Source organism: Bradysia coprophila, unplaced genomic scaffold (assembly GCF_014529535.1).
Source record: "Bradysia coprophila strain Holo2 unplaced genomic scaffold, BU_Bcop_v1 contig_93, whole genome shotgun sequence".
Taxonomy (NCBI): Eukaryota; Metazoa; Arthropoda; class Insecta; order Diptera; family Sciaridae; genus Bradysia; species Bradysia coprophila.
In genome coordinates this window covers 329,653-348,934 of record NW_023504021.1, presented here as the reverse complement: position 1 = coordinate 348,934, position 19,282 = coordinate 329,653, and the positions used below count along the sequence as shown (strand labels likewise).

The window sequence follows — 19,282 nt, the reverse complement described above, 5'->3', positions numbered from 1 at the left end:
AACGATTTTCTCCCTCTATTGTTTCAGCTAGTGAGTAAAGTTCACTAGCTATTATTTCGCTGGTTTTGTTATCACTCATTGTTACTATTGAGGCTGTTGGCGGAGCTCAGTTTTGTTATCGACTATTTAATGGAGTCAAAATTTTCAACTAAATTTTCGAGTGAAGGGCCTACTTTATTTCAATGTGTTAGTTTGTAGTGTGTTGCTACCACAAATTTATCAGAGTAGTAATTTCCGACAAAATTGTCTTTTTTAATGGAATAACTTCAAAATTGATGATAGAATTTCCCGTGTCTCAAAATATTTTTATTTTCTTCAAAATTAGTAATTTTAAAATTAGAAATTAGAAATTTTACTGAATAAAACATTTCCTTTATAAGGGGAACCAAACAAATAAATAGCATTTTCACATTACAACCCTTTGCAAACAAATGTCAGAATATATAGGTTTTTCCAACAAAAAATATACAATTGAATTTCCTAGTTCTAGAGATCAAGAGAGATCAGCATCAAGAGATTTGTTTAAGCGAATTCGATGTATATAGTTTATATTTTATATCTTGTGTTCAATACACGTCTTAAATATCAGTAAACTGAAATTTCAGATCTTACAATGAAGAGGTCGTGTAGCTTTACTTCTAAAAGAACATTTGATCGAAAGCTCGCAGCGAAGATTGTAGAAATTCAAAGGACAGAGCAAAACATTGTTACGAATCATACTCGCGGTATTCCTAATTATAACAAAGTGGGTATAATAGTCAAATTTGCAAGTAGAGCCTGTAGTTGAAAGTGATTACCTATTATTGTTACAAGCTTCTCTGTTCAGTTAATTTAGTTCAGTATCATAATTGAGAACATATAAATTTCGCAGGAGAACGTCGTTTATCCAACTTTTCCGCATGATGGTTCTGATTATGCAATGGCAATTGATAATGATTGTTCCGAAGGAGATTTTTCAATTCATTGTGATTGTTCTGAAGAAGATTTCGAATGCATGAATGACATTGAATTGGAACAAAGCTTTGTTCAAGATGGTATATTTTAAAACCAGAAATCTTTGTCAATACAATGGCTCAATTTTCATTTTCTTTGGCTATGCGTGGCAAATTAAGAAAACTTTACAGTTGAAGTCAGTGAAATTTAGACATGAATCAGCTGGTCGACCATTAAATCAGTTTCGCTTGTATGAGTGGATCAGCTAATAACACAGCTGAAGCATATTCGCCTCTAAATTTCAGTGACGTTTCTATTGAACCATTGAACCATATTGACAGGAATGACGAAAATTTCTGAAAAATGACCTTGACGTTTTCAGTAGAAACCAATTGCAACACTAAAGACAATTCGTACTTCGAGGAATGTGAGCTTACTGAACTTGCGGAATTAATCGATCTCTGTGAATTCGACTTTGATGTTCTCGATTACATCAAAACGCTGGATTTTCAACTTCGAAAGTGGGCTATTAAAAACAATGTTAGTTTGGTTGCTACGAGTGAATTATTAAAAATCTTGAAGAATAGAGGCCATCCTTCATTGCCAATGGACGCAAGAACTCTTCTAAAAACTCCTGCGAAAGTCAATGTTGTCAAAATGGGTTCTGGCCAATTTTGGTATGGAGGCCTAAAATCTAAATTAGTTGACGTCTGTAAGAAAAACAAATCGCAAAGACTCGAGCTAACAATTCATATCGATGGGACTCCTGTATACAAAAGCTCCAAGTCTGAGTTCTGGCCAGTTCAATGCAGCGTGAATGGCATTGAAATGAAGGCATTTTTCGTTTGTTTGTATAAAGGTACGCATAAGCCTGACTCTGCAGAACAATTCTTGAGACCGCTATTAAATGAAATTCATGATTTATTGAAACACGGGCTCAGCGTTCCAACAAAAGACGGTCAAAATATGGTCCAAATCAAAATTCACATATTCATATTAGATGCTCCAGCACGATCTTTTCTAAAAGTGATTATCAGTCACAGTGGATATTTTTCATGTGAACGTTGTGAGGAAAAAGGTGAATATTTGCGCAAAATTAAAAAAAACGGCACAACGAAAGGTACAAATCTTGAAAGAAAACGAAATGCTGGTCATGTTTGTTTAATCGGAACAAATGCTCACCTCAGAACAGACAATTCATTCAGAAGTCGAGAAAATGAAGAACACCACAAGGGGGTCTCCCCTTTAGAGGAACTTCCAATTGACATGATTCGCGACATTCCCTTGGAGTACCTTCATCTGATTTTATATGGAATTATGAAGCGACTTTTGACCATGTGGACAGAAGGAACAAAGAATTTCAAATTTTCCGAATCGGATATATCCGCAATTTCTGAGAAACACATTCAAGCCAATAGCACGAAGCCTTCCGAAATTGTCAAGTCAAATCGATCATTAAGATGTCTTAGCTTTTGGAAGGCTGCTGAATTTCGGACGTTTTTGTTAAAGACTGGTCCAATAGCGTTGCAGGGGTCTCTTACTGGCGAAATGTACAATCACTTCTTGGCCTTACATTGTGGAGTTACAATCTGCACCAGCGAAAAATTGAAAAAAATTTTACCAGCAGCACGAAGTCTGTTTATGTCGTTCACCGAAAGATTTGGGGAAATTTACGGGAATGAATACTCCACATATAGCACACATTCATTAATACATGTGGTTGATGATGTGGAACGGCTTGGCGTTTTGGATAATTATTCGGCGTTTCCTGGCGAGAGCAATTTGGGATTTTTAAAAAATTTAGTACGAGGTGGACATTTACCACTTCAGCAAGTAATCAAAAGACTTGCTGAGAGGGAATTGTGTGAAAAAATTTGTCAATTTGAAAATAAGCAAGAAAAGGGTCGGATGGAAGGCTTGCATAAAAATATTCTTCGTTTAAAGGGCCTACGTCTTGATTCTTCTGAAAAGAATCGGTGGATTCTGACAAAAAAAATGGAAATTTTCAAGATTGAGCGAATGACAGAGAATCGTACCATAATTGATATTCATGGAGCCGCCCTGTTAAAGGAAAACCAGGAAAATCTTTATGACTTACCCATTGAATCAAAACAATTATTTACATTTAAATCGAAGCTTGTTGAAACGCCTTTGTCAATTACTCTGGGTGACATGTTTTGCAAGTTGTATCGGGTTCAAATAGATGATGAAAAGTCTGCCTTTTTACCACTTTTCCACTACACTCAATGATATACCAGCCAATGCATGGCGCATTATATTACCTGATCTTGGAATATTATGAAGTAATATGACCGCAGTTTCACTAATATTTTGAAGTCATACTGCGTTTACAATTCGTATTTTCGTTGACTATTTAAAAATAAACTGATTAACAACTGTAATGCATCTGTTGTTTCCCATATTGCACAACCATCAAATGCAACTTTTGTTTGACGTATTGCACAACACTGGCAACCCTAATATGCAACTGTTGTTTCCCATGTTGCCCGACGCTTATATGATAGTAACACAACTGTTACTTCATACGCTGCAATACTCAAATATAAACTGTTGTTTCCAATGTTGCACAGCGCTGATACGACTGAAATGTAACTGTTATTTCACTCAGTGCAAGTGACTTCTGTAAACTGTTATTCCTCATATTACAAGACGCTCGTACAACTGTTGTTTCAAAGGCTATAAGACAATTTTGTAAACTGTTGATACACATGTTATACAACAAACTTATATTTGTTGTTTCAACTCGGTCGCAACAGTGGAATCCACGATTAATCTACTGTTGCACCAAGTTATAAGAACAAAATTTCAACCCCGGTTTACAGCAGTTTGGTGCAACTGTTCCGCAACGTTGTAAGGATGTAATTCAACTTGTACACAACTCTTGCTGCAAGATTTACTGCAACCTACAACCTCAGACCTATATTGCTATTTGGGTTTATTATCTCTGCTATTTTTGAGCATAGAGCCAACAAAAGAGGAACCCAGACGAAGATATGGTAATAGTCAGGGACGTACTGTAATGCTTAATGCTGCCCGTTTGTACCAACAGAGCGTTAACCACAACAGTCACCATCAGACCGTTGCAAGAAGGCCAACAAATAATTTCGACAATCGGGCGAATCCTAACGTTGACGATGTTGTCCATCCATATCCCAGTCACGATAATCAACCGGAGATCCACGCAACTTCGAATGAACAGGATATCGAATATTCGTATTCAAGTAACGAAAACGAACCGGAAAGTCATTTAGAGAGTCACGTGATTTATGATCAGAATGATTTCGATTATTTCGAAGAGGTGGATAACGAAAGTTCAAAATCTATAACAAAAACCATGTAACGGCGATGATGGGACAGCAATGATTTACTAAATGGCAAAATTGCAGTTTAGTTAACAAGCTCGCATATGGGCGTAAGGGGGTGGGATTGAAAGTGAGAGATCCACTGACTACAATAAAACAATAATTTGGGCGCGGAAACCCTCTCTGGGGCGCCAGAGCCCTCTAAAGGTTTCAGTCTTTTTCATGATTTCCATATTTTTGGTGGATTCTACAGATGGAGGTCTCCTGATGACAGTACAACAAGAATTTGGGCTCGTAAGCCCTCGATAAGGCCGCCAGCACTCCAAAGTTTTTCACTTTTTCCAGAATTTCAGTTTTTTCTGTTGAATCGATATGGTATGGTTACTTGTTGACAATACAACAAGAATTGGGGCGCGGTAGCCCCTCCACTACCTTATATAATATTTTTAAAAACCGCGATATCAACGTGACTACTATTCATATCCATAGAAAGTTAGTAATGTTTTTAAATGATGACATTTGCAAATATGGACAAAGAGTAGCGGACCAATATCTTTGTATGTGTTGTTAAATGAAATGTTAGTGTGATGGCATTTTGTACAAGGAAAATTTACAATCGAATCCACCAAAAAATACGAAAATAATGAAAAATGGTAAAAACTTTGGAGGTCCCTGGCGCCTCGGGAAGGGTCTTCCGCGCCTCAATTCTTGTTGTATTGTCATCAGGGAACCTTCCGCAATCGAATCCACCGAAAAAAATACGAAAACAATAAAAAAGGATGAAAGCTTTAAAGAGCCCTGGCGCCCGGTGAGGGGGTTTCGCGCCCCAATTCTTGTTGTATTGTCATAATGTGACGACACCTTTTCGATCCTATGTCCTTACGCCCATATCCGCGCTTGTTAACTAAAATGCAATTTAGCCGCGATTATCATCCACAATAAAACTGCCACTATAATCGCACACAGGTTAGAATCATAATAGTAGCTTCGAATATTGCTTAATGCTTAATATTCATTCAATGTAGCAGCATATTATTGTTCATTATACTGATGCTCTAAATAAAAGACCTGAACTGACATTGTAAAATTTTGTTATGGAAAGTTTTTTATGTTTGTCATGTTGGTGACCAAACTCTTCGCATCGCCATGTTGGTTTTGTTTAAATCAGTCCAGTTTTAGACATCAACGAAACAAGTCGTGCAAGTTTTATCTGTGATTAAATAAGGGTAGTAAAATTGAAATGGCGTCGATTACAGATGTAAGTGTGATATTACAACGAATTGTTGCTTGTGCACGCAATTAAGCTCTGCGTAATGTCGTGTCAACTGAAATGGAAATGTTGGCGAGCATTGGCACAAGTCACAGTTCGGTTATTTTTACTATTTCGTACGAAGTACGAAGGGGCTTATAGGATTACGATGCCGTGTGTAATTGATGGAATTCGAAGCAGACGGTAAGGGTAAAGTGTTTGCCTATGTTCATAGATAAATAATAAAAATTTGGGCCGTCTGTCCGTCTGTCTGTCACGTCGATATCTTGAGTAAATCAAACCCGATTTCAAATTTTTTTCCCTCCCGAGCTGGGGCCTCATAAGTGATTTAACGTTTTCCGAAGATATCTCAGGCCATTTAAATGCTACACTTGTAAGTGATACGTCAAATGAAAGGTATTTACAATACCGATCGACGAAAAATAAGTTAATGGAAATTGGATGACCGACTCGTGAGTTAGACCCCTTGGTGTGAACCAGGTACAGGGCGGCAACCCGTTGAACGTTGGCCAAATTTGAACGGATTTAGATAGATTTTGCTTTATTAGATAGGTATTGACAGTACCAATCAGGGAAAAAAAAGTTCATGAAATTCGGTTCACCGGAGCGTGAGCTAGGTCTCTTGGAGTGAGCTTATATGAGGCTACTCGGCCGTAGAGTGAAGGTGGTGGTTTTTGTTAATATCTCGAGTAAAATTTGACCAAATTTCATGATTTTTTTTGTTTGAAAGGTACTAACGAATGTAAAGCAGCCGTACTACTTTCCACCTCCTAACAAAATGGCCGTCGGCCGCCATTTTGGATTTTTGTAAAAACAATATAAATCGGTGAAAATAATTCCTACAAAGTTATTGATCAGTGGGAAGTGATTGGGTATGTGTGTGTGGTGTTTCAAGGATCCCAAATATGGATATCTATATATAAATATATATAGTATATTGAGCTATATAACGGTGTAGATAGTTCTTTTGAGCTATATACTAGCATATTTATTAGTAAAATGTTTATTTATAGGTAAATATAGGACTGAGGAAATTGTAGGTCAATTTGAAATTTGTGTTACGTTTGAAAGGAACACCGTACGGGGCTTCGTAATTCTTCTTCTTTTTCAGCCTGTTTCTATCCACTGCTGGATGTAGGCCTCTCCAACTTCTTTCCATTTCGTACGATCCATTGCCATTTGCTGCCAGTTTGTACCTGCAATATTCTTAATTCCGTTTGTCCATCTCTCTGGTGGTCTACCTATAGCTCGTCTTTTATATGGTCGCCAGTTCATGATCTTTTTGGTCCAACGTTCATCTGTCCTTCTTGCAATATGTCCCGCCCAGCTCCATTTCAGAGATGCTATTCTTTCCATGACATCAACGACCCTGGTTTGTTGTCGAATCCATTGATTCGTCATTCTGTCTCTGAGTGTTATTCCAAGCATACTCCGTTCCATGGCTCTTTGTGTCACTCTCAATTTATCTTCGGATGCTTTTGTTAAAGTTAACGTTTCCGCTCCATAAGTGAGCACTGGAAGGACACAAGTGTCGAAAACTTTGCGTTTCAGACTATTATTCATTTTGCTTTTGAAAATTAGTCTGAGTTTTCCGAACGCTGCCCATGCAAGACCAATCCTACGTCTTATTTCTGCAGTTTGGTTGTCCAGACCTAACTTCAGTTTATGTCCTAGATATACATAGCTGTCGACTCGTTCAATGACAGTGTCACCAATTTTGATTTCTCTATCGTCCCCGATGTTGGTCATGACTTTTGTTTTCGATAAGTTCATCTTGAGGCCAACTTTGCTCGCCTCTTCACTTAACTGTTGTAGCATATGCTGAGCCTGACCTAGATTCGCTGCTATCGGTACAATGTCATCAGCGAAGCGGAGATTGCTCAGGTACTCTCCATTTATCTTTATTCCCATTTTACTCCAGTTTAACTTCCTAAAAATACTCTGCAGAATCGCCGTGAATAATTTCGGTGAAATGGTGTCACCCTGCCTTACACCTCGGCCAATTCTGAATTTCTCCGTGCTCTTATGAAGTTTTATACATGAAGTAGCATTTTTGTACACATATCGAATTGTGTTGGAGTACCTTGAGTCTACTCTACATTCGTCTAATGCGTCCAATATCGACCATGTTTCCACTGAATCGAAAGCTTTTTCGAAGTCTATGAATAGCAAGACTATGCCGATGTTGTATTCACGACACTTCTCAATAAGCGTTCTCATCACCTGCAAATGGTCGTTTGTGCTGAAACCAGATCTGAAAGCAGCTTGTTCAACAGGTTGGTAGAAGTCGAACTTGTTAGTGTTCCTCTTCGTAATGATTTTCATAAACAACTTGTAGAGTGTTGACAATAGGCTTATGGGTCGGTAATTTTCCAGCTTTGTTATGTCTCCTTTTTTATGCAGCAATGTAATTACCGCATTTTCCCAGGCTTCTGGTACTTCTTCCCATTGGAGACATCGATTAAACAAAGCCGTGATTGCCTTTAATAATGAGTCTCCACCTAGTTTAATGGCTTCCACTGGAACACCATCTTCTCCGGGAGACTTTTTGTTTTTCATCTCGGCTACTGCAGCTTTGACTTCATCAACAGTTATGTCGGGCATATCCTCCGATCCCACGTTTCTTATTATTGGTCTATCTTCGGTTTCTTCCGTTGTGCTCTGTCTTGCTGAAGAAAACAAATTCTCATAAAATTCTGTTGCAATGTTTAATATCGCATTTCGATCCGTTTGGATCGTTCCTGTTTTGTCTCGTAATTTGAAGATTTCTTTTTTGGCGTTTGTCATTTTTCTCCGTAGGACTTTCATATTGCAGTTAGCTTCAATTATGTTTTGAGCCAATTGGACATTATATTTTCTTTCATCTGATCTCCTTGCTCTGTTGATACTTTTAGACAGGTTCCGGTATTCCACCGAATCTCGTCCTCCGTTTTTTACCAACTCTGCTCTGCTTGCGATCAGGTCTAATGTTTCTCTGCTGAGTTTTGATTCTTTCCCTTGGACGGATTTGCATTTGGATTTCATGAAACCCATTATTGTATCGTAATTGCGCTATGCGCAATTTTTAAGATGTACAAATTTCATAAGAATTTTACTTTACCGACGTTTACGGGAAGAGTAGGGCTACGGACAAACTAGGGTCACGTGCGCAATAGATGTACGGGTTCGTACGGGGCTCCGAAACAGCAAACGCTCCGACTGTTCTGACGGCTCGTTTTCATAAGTGAGTTGGGGGAGGGAAGTGCTATTCAAGTAAACAAGTTTTAGCAAAATCCCCTTAGCTGTTCCTGAGAACCAGCACCAGCGTCAGCCAGGCCTTGTGAAACAGTGAGGACTTAAGATTTACATTGGAATTGGTAGAGGGACAAATTCTAAGATTTACAGTGTAGAAATAATGGCTCTCGATAATTTCTTCATCGAGCAATAATAGCTAAAAGTAAAAATTTCACCATTTTAAAAGACTGATATCTCCTTTACAAAGCAACCGGGGAAGCCTTTGAATGATGATCCCAGACAAGTTTTGCAAACCCATTTGAACAGCAAAAAAATTATTTTTGAATCGAAGTTTTCTGTTACATTTTCAGAAATTGCACTTTTAGGCTACCCTCGGTGAACTTTGGACGCTTCAATACCTTACCGCCAAAGACTGTCCCAAGCCAGTTTGAAAAAGAGTGGAGGGAATGAAGTTTAACGAGGACGTAGCAGTAAATAAGATAGGATTAGATAGATCAATCTTAAGGTTGAATGAATCGTGAGCTGGAAGCCGAAAGAATTGGGGTTAAGGGACCAACGTTGAAGTGGAACAACACGATCAGGAAGCCAAAGGATAGAACGATCCCAGAATTCTTATTAGCTACTAGGTTAAGCTTTTAAAGGACGAATAACCTTTTGCTCAGATAGGTTCAAAAGAATGGGCAAAGCTTTATGGAAAAGAATGATCAAAAAGAGTAACACTACCCCGTCGGGCACTGTGCACTTTGATAGGCACGGTGGTCCCGGAACGTGCAGAAATGTGCGGGTCAGAGCTCGAGGATTACCGGGGGCGAGCAAAGTAAAGCTTTCATACTCACCAACCCGCAGTAGCAAGCGTGGTGTTTTAATGCTAAAAACCTTCAAACGAAGCCATAACGAATTATACATTGCCACATATAATGCCAGAACATTGTCGTCAAGACAAAAAATGCAAGAAATGGAAGAAGAGCTAGAAAAGATAAAATGGGATGTTGTGGGAGTGAGCGAAGTGAGAAAACCTGGAGAGGAATGCCTGAAATTACAATCAGGGCATACATTCTTCTACCGAGGAAGTGACAGTCAGATGCTGATGCACGGTGTCGGATTGTTCATAAACAAGCGGTGGTCGGATCGCATAATTGACACGAAAAGCATATCCGATCGAGTGATATACGTAAGCCTGAAGATAAATAACAGATACAGTGTCAAATTAATTCAGGTTTACGCACCCACGTCCACTCATGATGACGAAGAAGTAGAAAGATTCTATGAAGATGTCGAGAAAGCTCTGGACGAAAACCCTTCACATTACCAATATCTAATCGGTGATTTCAATGCGAAGCTGGGAAAACGAGAAGAAGACTCCGAAGTTTCTGTTGATAGTTTTAGCAACGACCAAAGAAATGAGCGTGGAAATACTTTACTCAACTTCTTACAGCAACACAATTTGTACGCAATGAATTCATTTTTTGCAGGAAAGCCTCAACGGAAATGGACTTGGGCTAGTGCAGATGGTGTAACGAAAAATGAGATCGATTACATCATAACTGGCTGTAAGTCAACCGTTAAGAATGTTACGGTCCTAAACAATTTTTCAACCGGTAGTGATCACCGAATGGTTCGCGCAAGAGTCACGTTAAATACCAGATTTCAAAGATCACAACTAGTTCAGAAAAGTGAAAGGATTGACGTACAACGGCTTTACACACAAAATGAAGAATTTGCTACGAAAATGACTGCCGAATTAGATAACGTCAACAATCAATGTGAAACATTGGACGAATTGAATACCAAAATCGTCGATACAATAATGGGTTTCATGAAATCCAAATGCAAATCCGTCCAAGGGAAAGAATCAAAACTCAGCAGAGAAACATTAGACCTGATCGCAAGCAGAGCAGAGTTGGTAAAAAACGGAGGACGAGATTCGGTGGAATACCGGAACCTGTCTAAAAGTATCAACAAAGCAAGGAGATCAGATGAAAGAAAATATAATGTCCAATTGGCTCAAAACATAATTGATTCAGTGGAAACATGGTCGATATTGGACGCATTAGACGAATGTAGAGTAGACTCAAGGTACTCCAACACAATTCGATATGTGTACAAAAATGCTACTTCATGTATAAAACTTCATAAGAGCACGGAGAAATTCAGAATTGGCCGAGGTGTAAGGCAGGGTGACACCATTTCACCGAAATTATTCACGGCGATTCTGCAGAGTATTTTTAGGAAGTTAAACTGGAGTAAAATGGGATTAAAGATAAATGGACAGCACCTGAGCAATCTCCGCTTCGCTGATGACATTGTACCGATAGCAGCGAATCTAGGTCAGGCTCAGCTTATGCTACAACAGTTAAGTGAAGAGGCGAGCAAAGTTGGCCTCAAGATGAACTTATCGAAAACAAAAGTCATGACCAACATCGGGGACGATAGAGAAATCAAAATTGGTGACACTGTCATTGAACGAGTCGACAGCTATGTATATCTAGGACATAAACTGAAGTTAGGTCTGGACAACCAAACTGCAGAAATAAGACGTAGGATTGGTCTTGCATGGGCAGCGTTCGGAAAACTCAGACTAATTTTCAAAAGCAAAATGAATAATAGTCTGAAACGCAAAGTTTTCGACACTTGTGTCCTTCCAGTGCTCACTTATGGAGCGGAAACGTTAACTTTAACGAAAGCATCCGAAGAAAAATTGAGAGTGACACAAAGAGCCATGGAACGGAGTATGCTTGGAATAACACTCAGAGACAGAATGACGAATCAATGGATTCGACAACAAACCAGGGTCGTTGATGTCATGGAAAGAATAGCATCTCTGAAATGGAGCTGGGCGGGACATATTGCAAGAAGGACAGACGAACGTTGGACCAAAAAGATCATGAACTGGCGACCATATAAAAGACGAGCTATAGGTAGACCACCAGAGAGATGGACAAACGGAATTAAGAATATTGCAGGTACAAACTGGCAGCAAATGGCAATGGATCGTACGAAATGGAAAGAAGTTGGAGAGGCCTACATCCAGCAGTGGATAGAAACAGGCTGAAAAAGAAGAAAGAAGAAGAAGAAGAATCGTTCTGTTTGAGGATCCGATAGTGCTGCCAAAATACGAAAAATAGTGTTTCTTCAGACATTGTGAGTAAGGCTTGAATTCCACTTACCAAAAATGTACTCCGTGTGAGAGACAAACTTGGATTTTTAAAATTTCTGCTTTATTTACTTAGCTCGCTCTCTCACCGCTCTCACACGGAGTACTTTTTCTTGAGTGGAAACCATACTTAAGTACATGGTGGTTTGCAACTGATGCCCCAGATGAAAAACTAGTGTTAATCGGCACATTTTGACTTTCCACAGCCACCAGAACACAAAAAATTTTCCAATCGTCGGAGCATTGAATTTTACACAAAAGACATGTTGGTGGTGATGGTGGTAGTAGATCATTATCAATAACTAATAGCTATCAAAATGTCTAAATTCGATCACTACCAAAATTTCGATATTTTGATATAATTCAGGAAATTCATGATAATTTTTGTATCCTCTCCTCACGGAATTTCGAAAACCGACAGATTTTCTGTATGTTGTACTTGAATTTTTGATTTCTACATGAAAATACATGTAAAATTTACAAATAGTCAGTGCACCACAAAACCGAAAACATCTCGGTTTCACGATCCAATGACTCACTTTTCTCCCTTTTTTCAACCAATCAGATGTTGAAAAAGTGAGAAACTTTCGAACTTTTGCTCGATTTCTCACTTATTTCAACTATTTTGAGAGCCGAATACTTTTATCAGTTGTAATTGACTGAAGTAAGTCTAGGACTAAATTTTGAAGCGAAATTATAAGAGAAATTAAAGCAATGAAATTAAATCTGAAATAATGAGAGCCTTCATTCACTTTTAGTGAGTGAGTGAACGTCGAACAGACAACACGTATTATTCTCGCATCGCCGGTCTGCATATGTTTTGATATTGTGACCGATTGATTTACGACTAGTTTTCTAGTGTGGCTAAATTAATTGAACAAATCAAGACTAGCAATCGGCCTTTGAGACTAGCTGTGTGTTTTTGTATAAGAAAATAGGATAAGAAAGAATTTGTGCTGTCTTTTGCGCAAACGGTTTCTCACAACAAAGCTTTGTTTTGTTTCGTTTTTGACCTTCAGTGTTCGTTCGGTGCGTGAGTTTCTACCCGATAAATGTCCTTCGTTGTATTTTCGATTTGATGTCTCAGTTTAAGTCAGGAATTGATTCTGCACAGTGATAAAAGTGTACGGTAAATTCTCCCGGCCAAAGAATTAATCAAATTCGCAAAAAATTTTGTAACGGGAATTTTTGTGTGCAACTTTGTATAGGCGGATCAATGTATGCTGCTTGTGTGCGATCTTATTGTAGTTCGTTTTGATGGAATCTCTCAAATGATTGTTTTGCTCTCTTAATATACTGACGGAATTGATTACTTGCAGAAGTAAACACTCATATTGAATCGTATCGTATGTCGTATGAGCCTTTCTGCAATACACCGACAGCACATACGAGCAAAAACAATTATTCTGGAAATTCTTTCACCACAGCACGAAAGAGAAACACTTTGCGTTTGATCATTTTGTGCGTGAATCTTTCGCTCTCTCGGTGTGCACCGACAAAATAAAATTTTTATGTTACAGCGGCAATATATTTAAAATTCTTTTTACATCTTCCAAAATAAGAGTTCCATTTTGCCGATCTGTGTAGTAAAAACTTTTTATGTTTCAAATGGCCACCGTAGCGAATTCGCTTCTGACCGACCTCAAATTTGCTCAGATCAACCTGAGGCATTGTAAAAAAGCCACGTACACGCATTGCCGCAGTATTAGGGTCGAGAGGACTGACATAACCTTAATCCAAGAACCTTGGATTCGAGGCAAAAAGATTCATGGCTTCGGACAACTGCATGATCGCTTATTGTACTGCAAAAACGGTAGAAATCCTAGAGCAGCGATTTATGCTGCGCCAAATGTGAATTCTATGCTGCTAAATCAGTACACGAATGACGATGTAGTTACGATGAGAGTGTGTAGGAGCAAAGCGGACGGTGGAGATTTCATTGTAGTCTCAGCCTACTTACCGTATGACTCTATCACACCGCCGCCAGGTCCTTGTCTTGAGATGATTGTGGAATTTTGCGAAAAAGAATGCACTCCATTGATAATTGGAACAGATTCGAATTCGCACCACATCATCTGGAACAGTTCCAACATAAACTTGAGAGGTGAGCAGTTGATTCAATTTTTGATGAAGTCAAATCTGATGGTGATGAATTCGGGTAGAAAGCCAACTTTCGTGAATGCCAATAGGGAAGAGTGTCTTGACATCACAATTGCGTCTTGTGAACTTTCGGAACTTATCCATTCGTGGAGAGTGACAGATTTAGAAACGTTCTCGGACCATAGGTTGATCAAGTTCTGTCTTAGAGGCAATTTTCCGAATAAAGAACCGTTTAGAAACCCCAGAAAGACGAATTGGAATTTGTATAGAGCCTGGCTAAGATCAAAGCTGGAAAACGTTGACCATAAAGACAGATATCAGTCTGTGGAAGAACTGGAAAAAGCAAATAGAGAAATAACTTCAGCCATTGTTGAAGCATACAAGCTGTCCTGCCCACTGATCAGCCCAAAGCCACTGTACAGAAACTCCGCGTGGAGCAATGATCTTGAAAAGCAGAAAAAGGAACTGCGGAAAGCATGGAACAAGGCTGGTAAGAAGGGTAGGGATCAGGAGAAAAACAAGGCTTTACATAGAGCCCTTCTGAAAGACTACAATCAAGCCCAGGCTGAGCTGAAGGAGAAGTGTAAGAGAAAGTTCTTTGAAGAAGCGGACTCAATTCCTGCCTATGCCCGTGTCCACAAGATTTTAGCGAAGGATCCAACTGTTCAAGTTGGCTCTTTACTAAAACCAGATGGCAATTACACGGCGGATAGTAAGGATACGGTCGAGCATCTTCTAAAAGTTCACTTCAGGCTGCACTGAACCAGTTCAAGGACCGCTAGCGCAACCTAATTTTGCACCCAATCGTAAAGATTGGAAATTTGCGGAAAGGCTAGCCAAGAGAGGTAAGGTAAAATTCGCGATCCACAAATTTTACTCCTTTAAGTCTCCCGGTTTTGACGAGGTTTTTCCGGCTCTGCTGAAAGAGGGTATAAACTTGTTGGCCGAAAGGCTGAGCAGCGTCTTCAGAAGCTCTATTGCGCTAAGCTACATCCCCAGCCTTTGGGAAAAGGTGAAAGTTGTTTTTATTCCCAAGCCCGGTAGAAGCGTTCATAGCGAAGCTAGGGACTTCAGGCCCATTAGTCTCACGTCGTTTCTTCTGAAAGCAGTTGAACGCCTGCTGGACTTCTACATTAGAAGCGAAGTCTTGACGAGGTTTCCGTTGCACGCAAACCAGCATGCCTATCAGATGGGTAAATCCACTGATACTGCGCTGCATCAATTGACTCATAAGATCGAAAGCACACTGAACGGTCGTGAAATAGCTTTAGGGTGCTTCATGGACGTTGAAGGTGCTTTTGATAATACGGAGTTTGAGGTCATTACTGATGCAGCCAAAGAAAGGCGAATGGAAAGTACAGCAGTGAACTGGATAGTCAGAATGCTCAGTAGTAGAACAGTCGAGGCGGTAGTCTGTGGAACAAGATCCAGTGCAGTAGTGACTAGGGGATGTCCACAGGGAGGAATTTTATCTCCGATTTTGTGGTGCATCGTGATTGACTCACTACTGGTTAAGTTAAATGAATCTGGTTACTTCACCCAAGGCTATTCGGATGACGTTTCTACACTTATTCGTGGCTTCTCAGTTGACACTGTCGGTGATCTTATGAGGAATGCTCTCAAAGTCGTAGAGGAATGGTGCATAGAGAGAAATCTGAGGGTCAATCCGGGCAAAACTAAAGTTATTCTGTTTAAGAGGATGAAGGTGGATGAAGGAAAACTGGGCACTTTTGTACTGTTTGGCTCGATCCTTACGATGAGAGCTTCTGTAAAATACCTTGGAATTACTTTTGACGACAGACTGACCTGGATTTTGCACTTGGAGGACAAGCTTAAAAAGGCCATAGGCATTTTCTGGATGTGCAGGAATGCTTTCGGGAAGACCTGGGGGCTATCTCCAAAGGCTATCTGGTGGATTTATACCGCTGTCGTCCGTCCGATTCTCTGTCACGGATGCATAGTGTGGTGGCCTAGAGTAGACGTTGGTGTTGCGGAAAAACGATTGAGCAAGTTGCAGAGACTTGCTTGTCTCTGTATAACCGGAGCGAAAAATTCCACTGCCACTAGTGCACTTGAAGCGCTTCTTTTTCTTCCACCATTGGATTTGTTCGTGAAAACTGTGGCATTCAAATCTGCTGTAAACATGAAATGTAACGGCTGGTGGACTGCGAAATCGGCTCTAGGTCACGCAGCTATTTGCGAGCTCATCGAAGAAGATATACTTCAAATGCCTAGCGACCAATGCCGACCGGAACTCTGGATGGACGATAAATTCGAATGTGTCATACCAGACGAGAACGAATGGCTAAATGAAACTAGAATATATCCACCTGTTGGTGACATGATTTGCTACACCGATGGCTCAAAACGGAATGGTTTTACTGGGGCTGGTTATTTCTGTGAATTTCCTCTCTTAGAGGTCAGCATTTTCACAGGCAATCACGCCACAGTGTACCAAACCGAACTTTATGCCATATCGGAGCTATGCGAATCAGACGTCATTAAAGGTGCTTCAGGCAAGACTATATTCATATGTACGGACAGCCAGTCTGCAATTGAAGCGATAAACTGTCCGGTGGTTGATTCGTTTACTGTAAGAAATTGCAAAACAATTCTAAACGAAGTCGGCGGCTCCAATAAGGTCACAATTCTTTGGGTCCCCGGTCACAAAGGCATTTTTGGCAACGAAAAAGCGGACACACTGGCTGGAACTGGAACGGAAAAAACCTTCATCGGACCTGAACCACACTTTGGTATATCGAAAGCCGCCAGGAAAATGGTGATAAACAAGTGGCTAGAGAAACAACACGTAAACGCCTGGAGAAACTATAACGGAGCACGACATACCAAGATATTTTGCAAAGCCCCGTCCAAAGACTTCAGTCGGCAACTTCTGGACCTTAACAGACCAAATATCAAGAGAATAGTTGAAACTATCACGAACCACTGTGGTCTCAACAAATATCTCTATGATATCGGTATTAAGGATAGCCCAAAGTGCCTTTGTGGTCATGGTGATGAAACGGGTGCGCATATCATTTTGGAATGTATCAGATATCGTCGCCTTAGAATAACGTTCCTTGGAAAGCCTGAACTGACGCAATCGGACGTGGACCTTGCTAATCTAGATCTGGAGAATCTTACAACTTTTCTTCAACGCACCAACAGACTGGGATGATTATGAAGCTGGCCTTTGAGCCCATTAACTTTTTGCTTTTTTTTTGTTTTTGCTTTATTTATTGTAACTGTTTCCATCTGTTTTTATCCGTTGTCAATTTCCTTATTACTTTTGAATAAACAAAGGAATGAGCGGGTCCATTTTTGGAACAAAGGATTTTTATCCAGGTTCCTGTCAAACTGTTTCAGTCTGACCCCGCTCATCGCCTTCTTATCTATCTAAGGCTTGAATTCCACTTACCAAAAATGTACTCCGTGTGAGAGACAAACTTGGATTTTTAAAATTTCTGCTTTATTTACTTAGCTCGCTCTCTCACCGCTCTCACACGGAGTACTTTTTCTTGAGTGGAAACCATACTTAAGTACATGGTGGTTTGCAACTGATGCCCCAGATGAAAAACTAGTGTTAATCGGCACATTTTGACTTTCCACAGCCACCAGAACACAAAAAATTTTCCAATCGTCGGAGCATTGAATTTTACACAAAAGACATGTTGGTGGTGATGGTGGTAGTAGATCATTATCAATAACTAATAGCTATCAAAATGTCTAAATTCGATCACTACCAAAATTTCGATATTTTGATATAATTCAGGAAATTCATGATAATTTTTGTATCCTCTCCTCACGGAATTTCGAAAACCGACAGATTTTCTGTATGTTGTACTTGAATTTTTGATTTCTACATGAAAATACATGTAAAATTTACAAATAGTCAGTGCACCACAAAACCGAAAACATCTCGGTTTCAGGATCCAATGACTCACTTTTCTCCCTTTTTTCAACCAATCAGATGTTGAAAAAGTGAGAAACTTTCGAACTTTTGCTCGATTTCTCACTTATTTCAACTATTTTGAGAGCCGAATACTTTTATCAGTTGTAATTGACTGAAGTAAGTCTAGGACTAAATTTTGAAGCGAAATTATAAGAGAAATTAAAGCAATGAAATTAAATCTGAAATAATGAGAGCCTTCATTCACTTTTTTTTTAATCAATGAAAATAGAGATTAGAAATTAAGTTAAAATGTCTAGCACCTTACAATAACATTATACCAGAGTTTTCTCCGGAGTACACAGAAACTTTGTATCTATTAAAAAAATAATCGGTTCTACTTCTTATGTTTGTGCACATTAATACGTAATTCCGCTACTTATTTGCATCCTTGGAGATTTGACTATTTTTGTCGTTTTTGGTCACTTTTCCACTTTTTTAAATTAAATTTTCCGTGGAATCCCTGCGGCTTTGAAAAGTCCGAGCGTGTTCGAAAAATTCAATGTTTTGACTTCATCTTTTGTCTTTTTTATCTCCGGCAAATTCTACGGACCTCCATGTATTTTATGCACAATTCCCACAGGAGACTTTCGTTTAGAATTTATTACTCTTGAGATTTACTGAAGCAACTGTGTTTCTTTTTCGTATTTTGGTAATGTAGAGCTGTAATATGATCATAAAACTTTTTTTTTAAATGTTAATTGCATAAAACTCATTTTTCACCTTTGGCAGCACTATCCTTAAACAGAGCGATATCGCCACTTTAGAAATGATCAAAATGATGAAAACTATATTACCTGATGTAAAACTCACCCTCTTACTGGAGTAGTAGTTGTTTGATACAAAAAATAAGTTTCGCTATCCAGCGTGGAAACGTAGCTGCGATCATCGGAACGATTCCACAAAATGCGAAGATAAAAGAAGTTTTTTATTTATTTTACTTGAAAAGAAAATTTAGCCGCCGATTGTAAATTTTGATCATCGTTAATAAAATTGTATAAAAAGTTTGATAATTAGATTGAGCCAAAAATATTTTTTAATCAATACATCGTGGATTGTGGATTTGAGCACTATTTCACAGGACTCTCAATGATTGACGCTGTCGGCAAGTCGGTTAATTCTGTCACTTCACCGAACAATATTTTCATGGACAATGTGATCAAAAATTTAATTTCTTAACAAATGATTTTGATTTTTAAATTTCGTATCTTAAAAGATCCACTCGAAGGCAGCGCCGCAGTGCGGTAGTGACGATAACAAATTACACAATCTATAAAGAATTTAATTTTTAGAATTTAGAATTAGAAATTATAAACTTT

General features: G+C 39.1%; 1 protein-coding gene across 1 annotated transcript; it reads left to right on the top strand.

Annotated features, from left to right (window-relative positions):
- The first annotated feature begins 13,813 nt into the window (after window positions 1-13,813).
- Window positions 13,814-14,776, top strand: LOC119084765. The gene has a single exon (XM_037194830.1). The coding sequence runs from the start codon at window positions 13,814-13,816 to the stop codon at window positions 14,774-14,776; it is 963 nt and encodes a 320-aa protein (XP_037050725.1).
- Window positions 14,777-19,282: the final 4,506 nt, after the last annotated feature.